At 32.0% G+C, this 15,871-nt stretch overlaps 1 protein-coding gene across 2 annotated transcripts in view; it reads left to right on the top strand.

The window, feature by feature from the left end:
• The window catches only part of LOC129229540 (semaphorin-2A-like), a 652,526-nt gene that overhangs the window by 598,546 nt on the left and 38,109 nt on the right, over positions 1–15,871 (top strand). For both annotated transcript variants that reach the window (XM_054863862.1, XM_054863863.1), the window contains exons 9-10: positions 1,681–1,789; positions 14,221–14,281. In XM_054863862.1, coding sequence (XP_054719837.1) covers positions 1,681–1,789; positions 14,221–14,281 — 170 coding nt within the window. The remainder of the gene's footprint in view (positions 1–1,680; positions 1,790–14,220; positions 14,282–15,871) is intronic.

Raw genomic sequence — 15,871 nt, 5'->3', positions numbered from 1 at the left:
ATTTTAGTTGTCGATGGCATGAATTTTTAATCAATTTGTTATTTACGTAAAATGCTTTTGTTTCAAAGTTATCTGTCAGTCTTTTGCGTACCTGAAATGTTAATGGTTGGAGACAAAAATGCAGTCATATTTGGATTTTTTATTATTATTATTTTTTTTAAGGCGACTTAAAAAATACCCCTTGAGTAAAATCAACTTCAATCTAATCAACTTCAATTTATTCAGTGTGTTTTGAAATAGAGCAGTCATATGAGAATTATTCACATTTGTGCATACATATCCTGACACTGTTGCCAAAAATGGTTAAAATGGATTCAACACTCCTTAGAAAACGCGTAAATCCGTCGAAATTCGAATTTTTTTAATGAATCCAATTTTTTATTCTGTACGTTTTAGATGTATAAGAAAGTATAAATGGATGGACAAAGTGTTGGTATTTTTAAATAATCGTCCTAAAGATTTTGAAATTTTAAGTTCTATCAATATTTTAGTAAATGAGTGATGTATAAAACTGTTCGAATGTTAATTGCACTAAAGCTATTCGAAGTTTTTAAGTTCTGATACTATTTCAGTAATTGAGTGGGATATAAAGCTGCATGGAATGGTAGTTGCATTAAAGCTGTTAAAGTTTTTAAGTTCTGAGATTTTTTCTGCAAATGAATGATGTATAAAGTTGTATGGAACAGTAGTTGCATTGAAAAAATTGAAGTTTTTAAAATTCTGACATTATTTTAGCAAATGAGCGATGTATAAAACTGTTCGGAATGGCAATTGCATTAAGGGGGTTTTCTAGTCTAGAAATTCAAAAAAATCGATTTTATCCCCTTCATATTCTCAAAGTTTAAACCTTTAAAAATAAGTTTAAAAGAATGTTTATTAAAGTTCAAATTATTTTTGGAGTTGCAGTTAATTTTGTTAACATAAACTCTTTTGCTGAAATAAGACTGCAAAGTTTAAACGCGTTTTGCTAGAAACTAGTTTTTTTTCTTTCTTTCTTTTTTTTTTCCATACGGTTGAAGAGATCTTAAGTTCTAATGCACCAATTTACTTGAAATTTGGTACAGACCTTCTTAGTACTATCAAATTGTCGCCACGTAGGGGTTATTGTAATTTTTTTATTTAAAAAAAATTCCAAAATTCAAAAACAGAGCCAAAAAATTAACTTTTTTTTTAAATTGGCTATGTCTAAACAATTCTACTTCCTTGTTTAATAAGAATTAATCTTAACTTTATGCTTCAGATCACCTGAAGGACTGGAATTGTGTCAACCCTTTTTTTAGAGTTCCCACATTGCCACCCGCCACAAACTTCAATTTTGATTTTGATTTTTTTTTTTTTTTCATATATTATGCATTTTTATACTTTTAAAATATCAATACAAAAACTGATAAAAATGGATAGTAAAAATAGCTTCAGTTTTTTATTGTGCCCGTAAAATTACCTTAAAATCAAGCCTCTATACTAGAATATCCCATTAAAGCTGTTTGCAGTTTTAAGTTCTGACATAATTTCAGCAAATGAGTGATGTATAAAGCTGTGTGAAATGGTAATTTTTCCAATGAACAAACAAGCTCCAGAAGAAAACTTTTTCATTTTATCTCACCCTTAAAAGAAAGCAAAATTCTTTGTATATGTCCTTTACATTTGATGCATAATGCTTAATACTTCTATCCCTTATAGAAAGACACCGGTGGAAAAAACATCTTGAGCAAAAACTGGGCATCTTTTCTCAAAGCTCGCCTCAACTGTTCAATACCCGGGGAATTTCCATTCTATTTCAATGAAATTCGTGAGTATTTTTTAATTTTTTGCTCTTTCTACTGCATGTGAAACCTTCTTTTTCTTGAAAGAAGTTGTGCATTTTCTTTCAGTTTTCTTATAATTAATAGGATTTTCCTCTTTTAATTAATAAAGAAAAGGCCGCAGCTTTGCTCCAAAAAAGGCATGTTGTAATTAAGAGATGGGAAAATGGCGAAATTGCATCGCTGCCGAAGATATTAACTTTAGAATTCTATTTCTTATGAGTTTATGTTTTCCTTTGCGTAAAAGGATTGCTAGCTCAGATTTCAACTTTTTTATTTATTGCTCAAATGAGAACTACCCGCTTTTTTGATTCAATGTTCAGCTGTTTTTCCTAATGGTTTCTGAATTCAATTCATCTTGGACTTTCAAACATTAATTTGTGTATTCAGATTTCTAAAGGTTTTAGCTTGAAATAATTTTATAAATCAACGTTTTATGAATGCACAGAAATGGATGGATTAAAAACATTTAATTTTTTCTGAATAAGGAACTGAAAAGAATATCAAAGAAATTTTTGAGGTTTTTACATTTTACCCAGATTTTTTGAAAGGATCCAAATAAAGTTTCGTATTTAATGAGAATCGTCTAAAAGATTTTTGTTTAATCAAACATTTCTAGTTTAAACATGCTTTAAAATTTCCGCAGTTTACCAACCACTATAGTTCAGATCGTCAGGTTTATTAAGGCACGAAACATCACCATTTTACTTAAAGTCTGTGTAATATATCATATTTAGTTTTTCATATTTAGAAATTTATTTCTTTTTATAATATTATTGCTTTATAAGTGTATTTTATTTCATCTAAAGGGAGTTTTAATGTATAATATTTCACACCCTGAATAAAAAATCGAATTGCACAGTCAACTACAATTTCATTGGTTTAAGACAGAATTTTAGAGAGGAAATATTTCTCCCTGTGACAGAGAGTGTGGTTTGCATTTTCTGTTTATGGACAGTAATGAAAACGAAGTATAAATTAATGTTTAGAAAAGCTATTGAAGTCTTATGAATTTCGATGCCGTGGGAAGGTAAAGTGCAGTATCTGCAAATTTTTATTTCCTTTTATGAAGTGAAGGAAGTATTGTATTCGCTAAAAAATCTTAACCAAAAATCGGCCTTAATTTCCATTTTGCTCGCCCCCAAATTATTTTTTTTTCCAACCCGACCACACGTGGTTATGTGCCTAAGAACGTATAGACGCCCGAAATATCCATTTTGACGATCCCCGAAATAATTACAACGAGTTTTCTCGTGACGTCCGTATGTGCGTATGAGCGGAAACCGGGGATAGTTGGTGAACTTTTTGAACTTTATTTTTTTAAAGGTTGTAAATAAAGTAGAAAATTTTTCATTTATTGCTTGGATAATCTGTATGGTATCAGCAATAAAGTGTTTTCTTAGTTTTGGCAGTACTATGCTTTGTCTATTTTTAACATAATTTTTTGTGAACCTTCGCAGAGTTCGTACACCTGCCCCGTCACGGGGTAAGTTGGCGAGTCGTATGAGGTAAGTTAGCGAATTGAGAAAAACTCATAATAGACACAGAAAATTTCACATAAAGCCTCAATGATGCTTTAAATAAGTAAATAAAACTTACCAATGAACGAAAAATAGCGAAATTAGTATTGTCATTGCTTTAAAATAGGTATGTTACTCGAAGTAAAAGGTTTAACTGATTTTAAAAGTAAATGCTGAAAAATGCAAACATTATTTGAAATGAACTATTTTATTTGCCTCCGTTCTTCTTTTTTTATGTTTCTTTTGGGGTCACATTGCTTTTTTCTTGGATTCAGAGATTTCTTGTATGTTTTGGGGACTTTTTGTGATGATTTGCGTTTTTCTGCTAAGATTCTTTCTTCCTGAAGAGCCTTTTTGACTGGAGTATTAAAAAGTATTGCTGTAGACCTGTTTCGTTTCCACTCTGTTTGATCTGACTCTCTCAAGCTTTAGGATAAGGTCGTACATGATCTGAAGTACTGCTCAGAGACGCAGGTGGGTATAGCTGAGACATAGCGCAAGAAACTCTAAATCTGAATTTTGTAATAAAGTAGCAACTGAATCTGCTCTAGGACAGGTGCATCCAGTTTTATTACTTCCTTCCAATATTGGTGCTGCTGGGACAAACAGATTTACTTATAGATCCAAGAGATTGGGAGCCTGGCCGATCAGTGATATAACTTGGCATGAAGTCACAGTTCTGAAAAATATTTGAATTGCAGAGAAACACACCAGTTCTTTTGAAACCATTCATAATATTTATGGGGCTTGCTTCTTGTGGAAAAGCAACTGTTACCACCGTTGGTACGTCGTAAATCGTCATTGGCTTTCCTGGATTACTCATCATTCAAGAATCACAAGCGGAATTAACATTTTTCAATGGGCCATGTAAATTCTTATCAAAGGGCAGCAATTTATGACTGCAATGTGGTGGGAAAGAGAATTGTGTTACTATTATTTTTAGTAGTGTGTAGTGGTTTCCTTACAAAAATCAAGCCGTTCTATTGGCGTGAGAGTCTTAAATGTCTAATAAAAGAATCAGAGGTTTTTCTTTAAACATCTAGTGTTTTTAGCAAAATCCTTTAAAAAATCTGGAAACATTTCAACTGTCATCTACCCACTAGGGAATGCACCATAAATGCAGCATTACATCTGCTGCGGTTTTCCCGTTGTTGTTTTTTCTCTTGTATTTTCTCATTTCCGGAAAGAAGAGCACGCATGTTGGTATTCGTTTAAGTATGTGTATAAGAAATAATAAGCTCAAGAATAGTGTAATAGAATTTAAATTTTAATTGCTTAATGTTTTGACTCTAAAAACTTAACTTGGGGCAAATATACGAATTCGCTCACTTAACCCGAAAAAAGTTCTCCAACTAGCCCCAACTCGCCATTCTGAAATCAAGTTACACTGGTTTAAAACTGGTTTCATAAAATAATCCGAATAAAACGTCATTTGTTGCGTAGAAGCATGGGCTATTCAATATTACTAAGTTTTGGTCAATTACTCTACTATTACTTGTTTTATAAGAAAATAATTAAGGATGAAAAAAACTACTTAACACTGAAAAAAAAACAACTTTCTCTCGTGCAACACGTTTGATTTGGCCGATTTTACTGAAAATACACTGACAGTAGCAAGGTATCTCCGTGGTTACGTGACACCTCACTCAGAGCAGTCAAACCAAAAACGAGAAAATTATATAACATTCGCTCACTTACCCCTTCGCATACTAGCCCCGGTCTCTCCTATGTGTGTATGTGCGTATAGACCTCGCATAACTCAAAAACGGTATGTCCTAGAAAGTTGAAATAAGTTTAAAACATTTTAAGTGTTTCTTATTTAAAGTGCTTACTCCAAGGCACTATTATCATTAAATTGGCGTAAAAGGAAGTCATGTGGTGCACACAAATCAGCTTGTTTTTTAAATCATCTATTGTACTTCAGCTTTACTGTGTACAAGCTTACTTATTTGGTTTCCGCTGAAGATAGAAGCACTAAAAAAACGTCAAATCCCAACCTTTCCCAGCTGTTAGTTTAAAATTCAAAACGCATTGCTTTAAGTATCTCAAAAATTCATTTCTGCAAATGCTGCTCTTTACCTTTCACCGACAGCATTGACCAGTGAACTGTTAGATCTTCAAATTTACTGTAATGCAGTGTCTGAAAAAAATTGCAAAGTCTTAGGCACCAGGAAAAAATTGTAGGCAATTATTATATTAATTTAAATAACATAGGCTTATGTTATTTAAACTTCGTATATGAGAAAACTAGAAAGTGTTGACAATTGAAAAATCTCAGTTTTTATAAGTGTGAAACATTAGTTCACTTAGAATTTTGAAAGCAACAGTAAAATCGAAAATGCACTACTATATTAAAGATCAAATTCGTAATATATTTTATCTCTTGGTCTGAAAAAATTTGTCAGCAACGTAGTAGCATTTGCATCAGTTTTTTTTAGCCTCCCAAAATTGGTCGGACATTGAGTATGTGTATCTATTCTTTAAAAGAGACTTGTATTCAGTGTTACATATAAGGCAATGAGAAGCAAAGGGATGTAAGTGGCAAAATCAAAAATTTGGAGATGACCAGTATAAATGGTAGGTGAGCCTCCCCTATGTTATGAGGCAAGAGATAGTATTAGTAGTTTGGGTAGGTACTGCTGTACAGCAGGATTTAGAAAAACTTTTCAATGAATGCCTTACCTAGGACGTGATCTTTAAACACTTAAACACATGTTACTCAAAACTTGAAAACTTCCACTTACATCGTTTTGCTTCTCACTGCCTCATAGGCTTAATAATAGACCTGAGAACAGAGTTTTAAATTTTTTTAGTTTCAAAATCTATTTGTTTTTATTTTATTTATTTATTTATGTATTTTTTGATAAGTAATTTAGACACTGAAAATTGTATACATTGAGATAGTTTCGACATAACGTTAACAATTTTGACGTTTTTTTCAACTTGAACCATAAACTTATTTTCAAATTATCAAAATAATAAAATACTAGATCTAAAGATGAAGTACATTGTCGAGTGTAAGAAAAAGGCCCTCCCAAAACATCATTAGCTTTGATTTAAAATTAAACCAACTTCTATTACTTGCTGTGATATTCGACATTTTTATTCAAATACATTTTTCAAAGAATCATAATTTTCATCCCGTTAAAATCTTTTTCAACCACAGTTTTTCGAAAGAAATTTCGCTGATAGAATAGCATATCTAATTTCTTCGTGGATGCTTATAAATATCATTCGTTCCGCAAAAATTATTTTATAAATTATAGTTGTACAGGGAAAGTTTATTTTTCAAACATTAATATGAAAAGAAGAGTATGAAACAACTGAAAATAAAAAAAGGAGTTCTGAATATCTAAAATGTAAGAGAAAATGAATTAAATGTTATGTAAAAAAGGAACTTTTGAACATCATTCACGTTCGAAAAAAAATGAATTATTTTCTCGTTAAGCTGCGTAAATAATGCCCGTTTGTCTGTTTTTAAAAGTTAAAATTGCACTATGCATGCAAAAATAACTCTTTATTATAGCTGAAACTTTGAAGAAAGAATAATAATCCCTTTTTACTTTTAAATGTAACATTCACTTGCAAAAAACCTTTGATTAGTTTATTCAAAGGCTCAACCGGTGTGAAATCATTAAGAGGATTTGAATTGTGTTTTAAATCACAAAGACACCGTTCAACGATTATTTCAAAAGCTTACATTTTTTTCGATGTATTTCCTCAAGAAAAAAAAACACAATAGATTGTCGGTGTTCATGAAACAAAAATTCAAGTGAACAAAAATAAGCATTCGAATTTGGCTGCTCCATTCATTACCAAACCTTTTATCCGAATATCATACAACTTTATCCATTATTCATATCATTAAAACGGTTTATTCGAATCTAAGCTACTCCTTTTTATTTTTTTAATATTCCAAACGAAAGTCTTTTTTTTTTTTTTTTTTTCAGTTCTCATAAATACGGATTCATTAAATTACAGGTATATTACCCAACGGCTGCAGATGCATTCCATGCTTGTAAATGCTGGGTCTCATTAAGTTTTATGCGCGCTGCTCTGCTTCATGTGCAAGCTAGAAGAAAATGGCGAAAAGATTGGAAGGTCACGCTGGAGAATATTTTATTGAATTACTCGTTATATCGGTACCTATTAATTAGGAGCGCTGATCATTTCTATTTCACTAAGGAAGATACTTCCTTAAATAATGCGATTTGTTCTAAGAACTGATCATATTTTCTTGAGAATGTAATTACTCGAAGCGTAATAATTTTGCATTTTGAATGCAACGGTGCATTTGTTGGAGTAAAATTTTGTTTTATTCTGCATTTTAAAAAAAGATGTTTCTCTGTTTCTGTAAATTTGTATTCCTCGCTTACGCCTTTTTCGGAGGTAAAAAAATAATTTAAAAGTTTTTATGCAGTGCCATCAAAGTTACAGTGAAAATAAAGAAACATTTTGCTTAAAAAGGAAGAAAAGTTTTTAATAAAATTAGTTTCATAATTTAAACTTTTAGTGTTCAAATTTCATTTTCTGCTAAAATGAAAAAGTTTTGCTCTAATAGAAATCGAAATTTTTTAAATTATAATTAAAAAACAGCAAATCTCAAATATCTGCGTTTTTCAGACGATAGGTATTCTTTCAGTTAGTTTTAACTAAACAATGTCTTTTGTTTTATTAGAATTTCTGTAAACAACGGTACTTTTTGCTGCCATTTTGTTTACTTAATACCTTCATGGAAACAAGCCTTCTGCGACGTAATGAGGTTGCTTCCACCATTCAAAAATACTACTTTTAGTCACTAAAGTTGATAGAATGAGTAAAAAAAATAACATGGAGTGAAGAAAATCTTCTATTTTCAAAACGTTTAATTTTTAACTAATTTTTTAAAATGTCCGATTTTTCAAACAAGGTGTGGTCTTTATGACGTCACAAATGATGAACTTTAATGCGTATTCCACTGGCGCACTGAATGCTTACGCTTGCCTGTCTATCGCGTTTCCACGTATGATAATTCAGAAATGAATTAAATATTGCGCTCTACGCTTGCTACCAACCGAATCATTGCCAGTACATGAAAGTAAAGATGCGAATTAAATATTGCGCTAATGGAATCAGTGAATGGCATTTCTTCATTTGTGATGTCATGTGCAAAAGCGTTGATAATTAAATTGAATCTGCGCACCGATTAAAATATTTTTTTTAATATTAAACTTTGTAAAAATGGTCAGATTCTATGTTTTTTAAGCATGCTCTTTCAGAAAACAATACGTTTAAAATTTCGAAAACGACCCCATTTTAAAATTGCCCATTCCAGTCCATTTCTTATCACATTTATTAACGTGTATATTTTTTGTTGACAACTTAGTACCCCGCATCAAAATAACTTTTAATTAAATATTGAACTTTCGAGCAAAAGAATTTTTGAAAATGCTATCCATTTGCATGCTACCGGTAAGAACTTTGAAATATAACATGCATTAAAAACACGAATGAATTGGTTGCATGATCGGCGAATTATTTACGGTAATCCTATGAAACGATTGTAAAAATATTTAATTAATTATAACAGATTATCCACATTCGCATTTCTAGAGCTTCGATACGCCATCTTGCAGTGGTTTAAAGAAGCAGTCAAAGATATGAAAGATTGCAATTTGTCGCGGGCAAAGCAGGTGTCTGATTGCATAGGTGTAAGGGGCTTTGTTTTACCTCTTTCAACAGCCATGTTCCAGAAACTGCAGCACCTCCTATTGTTTATTAGAAGTGCGAAGTGATTTCGTTTGATGCGTTTCTGTAATTACAACTTTATAAGTTTTCCTGGTAGGGAAAAGGTTACTACAAAATTCGAATTATAGTTTGGAATCATGCTATTTACATTATATCTCTTTCTTCAAGAATACTTATGAGCAAAATTTAGCGTTAAACTAAAGGTTGTGAACATTTGAATAACTTCTTTTTCCCTCTGATATGGAAGAAATAATATCACTAAGCAGGCTTGGAGTAATCGTCGATTACGTAATCGTAATCCAAGTAATCGATTACATTTTTGTGTAATCATAATCTGGAAATAGGATGTTCGTAATCTTGTAATCGTAATTTTAACAAGTATTTCTTGCATAATCGTAATTGTAATCGAAATTTAAGTAATCTTAATTTCCCCTTGTAATCATGTAATCCTGACTTGTTGAAAGTGACAACTTTTAAGTTGCGACTCTGCAAATGGAAGAGATGAAGCTTTTTAGTCAGTGTCTAAGTGGTTGTTAAGGGCTGTTTGTAAACGAGGGTCATAAGCGAGCTTATTTGGTTGCAATCCCGCCATAGGTGCCTTTGGCAGGAATGTCTCCTCGAATTTTAGGATTGATCATCAATTTTCTTTTTCATCTGTCAGTGACAGGCAAACAAGCAAAGCCCTGAAGCGAAGCTGCCGTCTCTGAAACAACAACATCAAAAGAGTACAAACACATGTGTTTTCAGGTTCTTCCGCACTTAGATTTTTAGAATCGAGGTGGGGTGGGTCAGGAGTCACAAGACTCTTATAAAGCGTGCTAGTGCTCTTATGCATTTGATTGTATTCACTTTTTTTTTCTTTTGACATTTTTGGAGAATGTCAATTTGAGACATACGAAATCAAGAACTAAAAGTAAGTTTTTTTCTTCTTCTAAAAGGGTTATGTATGTGGGTATGATATAAAATAAAATGATGCAGTGGGACCCCGATTTTTAGTTGTCACACTGTTGCAACACTGTTTTTAGCTAATATCTTTCCAACCTTTTTTGAAGTGTTGAGAATTTTTTTTAATCGATTTTGAAAACTTTCGTTTGACGCAGGATGGTACATGCTCTCTAAAATGTCAGAGAACATTTTTGACCATTTTATTACTGAAACCAGAAGCTTAAGTTTCAAACTACCAGAGACTATAGTAACAGACTTTTTGTCTTAATTAAATCTGTGGGACATGTTATTTTTCTCGGCCTTTTGAAAGGCCAATTCGCACAAGTTTATGGAAGTATAATTTCAAAAACTTCTTCTCTAGTTTCAATAAATGATTCACTAATCATATTCCTATTTCGGAGGACTTATCTCTTAAATTTTTAATAAGGTAACAACAAACCGGTTTTTGTCTTCCATGCGACTGTTTAAAGTTGCTTTCATGACTCTATATTGAATAATCGGCAGACTTCGTTAAGGTCCATACCACCAATTCTGTAAGCTACTGTTGCACGTTACATGCTCTCACTGGTCCCTTGGCCATTTACTAATTTTTGCATTTTTTGGAACAGCAAAAGTATTTGAAACTGTATTATTATATTCTAAATTTTTTATCAATTTTATAAAAAATTGATTAAAAATTTAAAATTTAGTCTTGAAATTATAATAAAGTATAAGAGTTTTCATGAATTACGGAGATTATTTTTTTCATTGTCATTTTTAAAACAATTGAGCAATTTTCAAAGGTAATTGAGCTGAAGTTACAGCAATATTTGAGATTTCTTATGAATGAAACACTTTGTCAGGTGGTCTACTCATGGAAACACCTAGTGGTCCAATGATAGCAACAGCATCATTTTGAATATTCTTATAAGTGTTACTGCTATGACGGATCATGATCTAAAATGAAGTATGGGGAATTGTACTTGAAAAGGCACTCTTATAAGTCAATGTTCACGTTTAGATGATCAGTGATATTTAAAGCATGTTATAGCTAAATTAAGATCTCAATAATTAGTAAGACAATGGCAGAAACCTTCTCTGATCGATTAATAATATGATTAAATAATTTTAGCTACTTGAAGACTCTGCAGTAGACTGTTTTCAGACAAAGAGAGGTACTAAAACTGATGACGCGTCTGCACAAACTCTGGTACAAGAAATATCTTCGCGGTCTAGTCATGGAACCGGTTCATTGACGGCAACCTTCCCCTAGAACGTGCTTTTAAGGAAATTAAGTCTAAAAATTTAAAAAAAAAGATTACAGATTTCTTTTACAAGTTCAGGGATCAATATTTAAACAATACACACAGAGTTTTAGCCCCGCCCTCGATTTTACGTTTTCCCGCCTGGTACGTCTTTTATCACTAGTCCGGCAGAAAATGTAAAGTCGAGGTTTCACTGTATTATGGAAAAAAATTCTGCTCCTCAAAAAATTCCTTTTCCTGCCCAGGGCACGAGCCCCGGGTTCCCGTACGATAAATAGAACCAGGGCGGTCATTCCAAGCTCGTCAGCTTGCGAGATCGAGATTTTCGCTCACGTGATCGGTTGTGACGTAGAAATGTCGCAAAGTAGCATTTTAATCTACTCGAACTTAGCTTGCGGCTAGGTTCGAGTAGATTAGAATACTACTTTGCGACATTTCTACGTCACAACCGATCACTGAGCGAGAATCTTGATCTCGGAAGCTGACGAGCTAGGATGGTCATCTCTATAATATTTGTAAATGAAAAATTATAATTTTTCAACTATGACGTTGTTACTACAAATGAACAATGAGAATAATACACCAAAAAAAAAATATACATGTGTGTGGTGTGTGTATGTATTTGTTCCCCACGAGTCTGTAATCGTAATCAAAATCGTAATCGGCATATCATAATTGTAATCAATTACATTTTTTACATAATCTAATCTTCTCTGTAATCGTAATTACGTTTTGGCCGGGGATTATAATTGTAATCTCCTATTTTCCAGGCTCGTAATCCTAATCGTAATCGATTACATTTTCTCGTAATTGACTCCAAGCCTGTCACTAAGAAAAGACGCGTTAAAAATAATTTTGCCACAGTTTATGCAGTCATTCAAGTACACGTGTTTCAAATCTACTTGGATATATTTTCTTTAGTTTCATTTTATTTGTGATTTACATCTACTTCAGAAAACTTTTTAAAATGTTTTCAACGTTTTATACCTTCTTCTCTTTGAATCACTTCGAAAACTCATGCAAAAATGTTTAAAGCTAAAGAAAATCGATATCCGGTTAAAAACATATGACGACTTGAGTCACTTGTCCATAAAAAAATACCTAGTTCCACTTTTTATATGCAAATACTCTTTATAATCCGTTTTGTTTTCGGTTGACTTGCTGGTAATAAGCTTTCTCCAAATTATATTTTTCCTACTGCAAGAAGCAATGTTTAAGCAAAGAAGCTCAATAAAATAAAATAAAATAAAACATTAAAAAAACTTTCAGTAGAAGAATAAGTTTTTCTAGAATGGAATAAATCAGGGTTTCGCATCGAACGGTCCCCGGAGTTTAATGATGCATATTTATAGAGACAAAGAAAAGAAAATTTTAGAGTCTTTGTCATGAATTCTTTTCTTACTGACGTAAGAATCCTTTTCTTCGCTGTACAGATACAATATACGACCCTAATGACTGAACATACAGACAAAAGGGAAGGAGAGCACAAAGAATAGTTTTCGATGAAGACTTTGAAAATATATATTGTGAATATATTGTAGAAAATTAAAGGGTGAAAATACAATGTATGTGAAGTTTAATACATTCTAACAACTAATCTCATAGGGGTTTTTTTCCCCTGACTCCTTTTCGAAAATGACTTTTTTATACTTATGGAATGAGTGTGTGTTTTTTTAGATGAAAAATGAGAAACGATATTTTTACGTCATGCATTTATTACCGTTCTTGAATAAAAGTTTAACTGAGAAATAAATATTTTAAACAGACAATTTTGCAAGCTTGGCAGTAAGAAATAATCTATGCACCATTATATCATAATTTAGCTAAATGTAGAGGTTTAATCCAGAACTCAACATCCAACGTTGAGCGTCATTGGATTTTTTTTCAACAATATATTTCTTGTTAATTATCTTGAAATAGATTTTCAAACGTGGAATTAATATAAACTAGATATTAGTATTTTATTCTTCAGTAAAAAGGGAAATAAAACAATTACAAAATCCTAATACATTCTTGTAGGTTTGTTTAGCTATTGTCCATGCAAAGCACTTTCCATGGAAAAATGTAGTGCTTCAAGAGGTTTAACCTCTAATGCAATACACTGACATAATAAACCCTGATTACTGGCTGAACCATCCCGAGATGGCACCACCAGTCATCCCGTCTTAAGTACTGTGTTTCTTCCTGCTCAACAACCAACAGTCATCCTGTATTATCTTAAACACAGCTGAATAGATACTTTAATACAGTATGGTTTGAAAACCGGCCCAGTCAAAGGGACTGACAGCAAGAGTATCTGAAACTCTGAAAGGATACCTGAAGTTCGCTAAAACTACTGTTTGACCACGGATTGTATGTAATTCGGCAATGTGCCAAGTAAAGACGATTCCATCTGAATGAATCTAGCAGGGGAGAAGGGAAAATAACGATGGGATTTTTATGCACGCGTTTTATTATGACACTAGTGCCTTATTAATTTATTGCTTTCTCAAAAGTAAAATAAGGGGAAACAAAAGTAGTTACCATGGAAACAACAAAAAGAAAATAAAATATTTTCATTTCGTTCAGGAACGTAAAAGCAAAATGGTAAGCTCAAAACTTTGTTGTGAATAAATAAATCAGTTAATTTTTGCCGTGAGAATATAAATCGAATATACTTTAGATTTAAAAAATGCTGCTGTGAGCAAATTTTCATTTTTACAAAACTAATGCTAAATAATAGAGGCAAAAGTGATCATCTGCAACAAACCAACTAACATCCCTATAAACTAATAGATACGTCCATTTCCGCCTATAAACCGGATATTAGCCTTTCTATGTAATCGATGGTCAGACAGTACTCATTGTCTTTGTATGAACAAAAAGCTTTGAAATAGCACCATATTTTAATGTACAATGCAAAACGAAATGTAATAGTATAGTGAAAGTACTGGTATATGCATAAAAAAAACGTGTATTATAACTGTAACCTTTTTTTTACAGAGGATATATACAAACATCCAGAAGATGACCAAAAGTTCTATGCTGTCTTCACAACATCCATGTGAGTAATGATTACATCTTGATCTTTACTAATAATAAAGCTGAAAGTCTGTGTCTCTGAATGTCTGTGTCTCTGGATGTCTGTTACGCGCATAGCGTCTAGACCGTTCGTCCAATTTTCATGAAATTTGATACAAAATTAGTTCTGAGCATAGAGGTGAGCGCCTCGAAGCGATTTTTCGAAAATTCGATTTTGTTCTTTTTGTACTCTAAATTAAAGAACATTTTACCGAGCAAATTATCATAACATGGATGAGTAAATTACCATAACGTGAGCGAGCAGATTAACATAGCAAATTGTCTAGAAATTCATCATCCATTATTTGTAAATATACTGGCCGTTTAAGAGAGCTATGTGTATTTATAGAAGCAAAAAAAAAATGGTGGAATCCATGTCAATTCAACAAGGGGCGTAACATGATGGTCTCCGATTTTTTTTTTTTTTTTTGAATTTAGCATATGTTAAAATTATTAAAAAAATTATGAAATACTTTTTTTCCCCAAAAAAAAATTTCCCGGACGGAGATACAGGCCGCCAAAGATGGCGGTCCTGTCATCATTTCTCTTTTGGGATTTTCGTCAAAATTTTTAAAGTCTCAGGAACGGTAGAACATATTTCGTTGCGATTTGTTTTATTTAAAAGGATTTTTTTCTTGTTTAAAAAATATGCAACTTTTTGAAATATGAGCTTTAGTTTTTTTTCCACAATGTTTTGAAAAAAAAGTTTTAAATAATTTTTTTGATTTTTCTCAAATATATCAATTTTAAAAAGTTTTCATTTTTTTAGTTTATTAGTACCACTGAGCACTACGTTCCCTGAAAAGGAGAGCTTCCACTTTTTAATTTAACATATTTTAGAGGCATTTGAAAGAATGAGGGTTTTTAATGAACTTTTACGTAAAAGCAGACTTGAAAATTCAAATTTTTTTTTACAAGATGGCATTGTGCTTAACGATTCTTTCGGCGCTTTGCTGAAGGGTTGCGTGGGGAAATGCAGCGAATGGACTGGAGGCCACGTTTTTGTTTTCATAAAAAATCAAATTTCTGGATAAAGTGGAGACTCAAAATGAAAATTTCGCTATATAACTTAATTAAAAAGTATTCTCTGCCCACTTGTTGCGGTTTTTTTTTTTTTTTTTTTTTTTTTTTTTTTGAATTTTCAGGTCTGCCGTTACGTAAAGAGCTCCTTAAAATCCCTCATTTTTTTCAAATGCCTCTAAAATCTGTTAAACGAAAAAGTGGAAGCTCTCCTTTCCAGGGAACGTAGTGCTTAGTGGTACTAATAAACTGTAAAAAAAAATGAAAAATTTTAAAATTCACATAGTTGAGAAAAATCAAAAAAATTATTTTAAACTTTTTTTTTTTTCAAAAGACTGTAAAAAAACCTAAAGCACGTATTTCAAAATGTTGCATGTGTTTTTAAACAAGAAAAAATACCCTTTTAAATAAAACAAACCGCAACAAAATATGTTCTACCGTTCCTGAGATAATGAACTTTAAAAACTTTGACGAAAATCCCAAGTGAGAAATGATGACAGGACCGCCATCTTTGGCGGCTTGTATCTCGGCCCAGGAATTTTTTTGGGCAAAA

This window comes from Uloborus diversus, chromosome 9 (genome assembly GCF_026930045.1).
Source record: "Uloborus diversus isolate 005 chromosome 9, Udiv.v.3.1, whole genome shotgun sequence".
Lineage (NCBI taxonomy): Eukaryota > Metazoa > Arthropoda > Arachnida > Araneae > Uloboridae > Uloborus > Uloborus diversus.
Note: the sequence above shows the minus strand (reverse complement) of the source record. Positions and strands in the feature narration are given on the sequence as shown.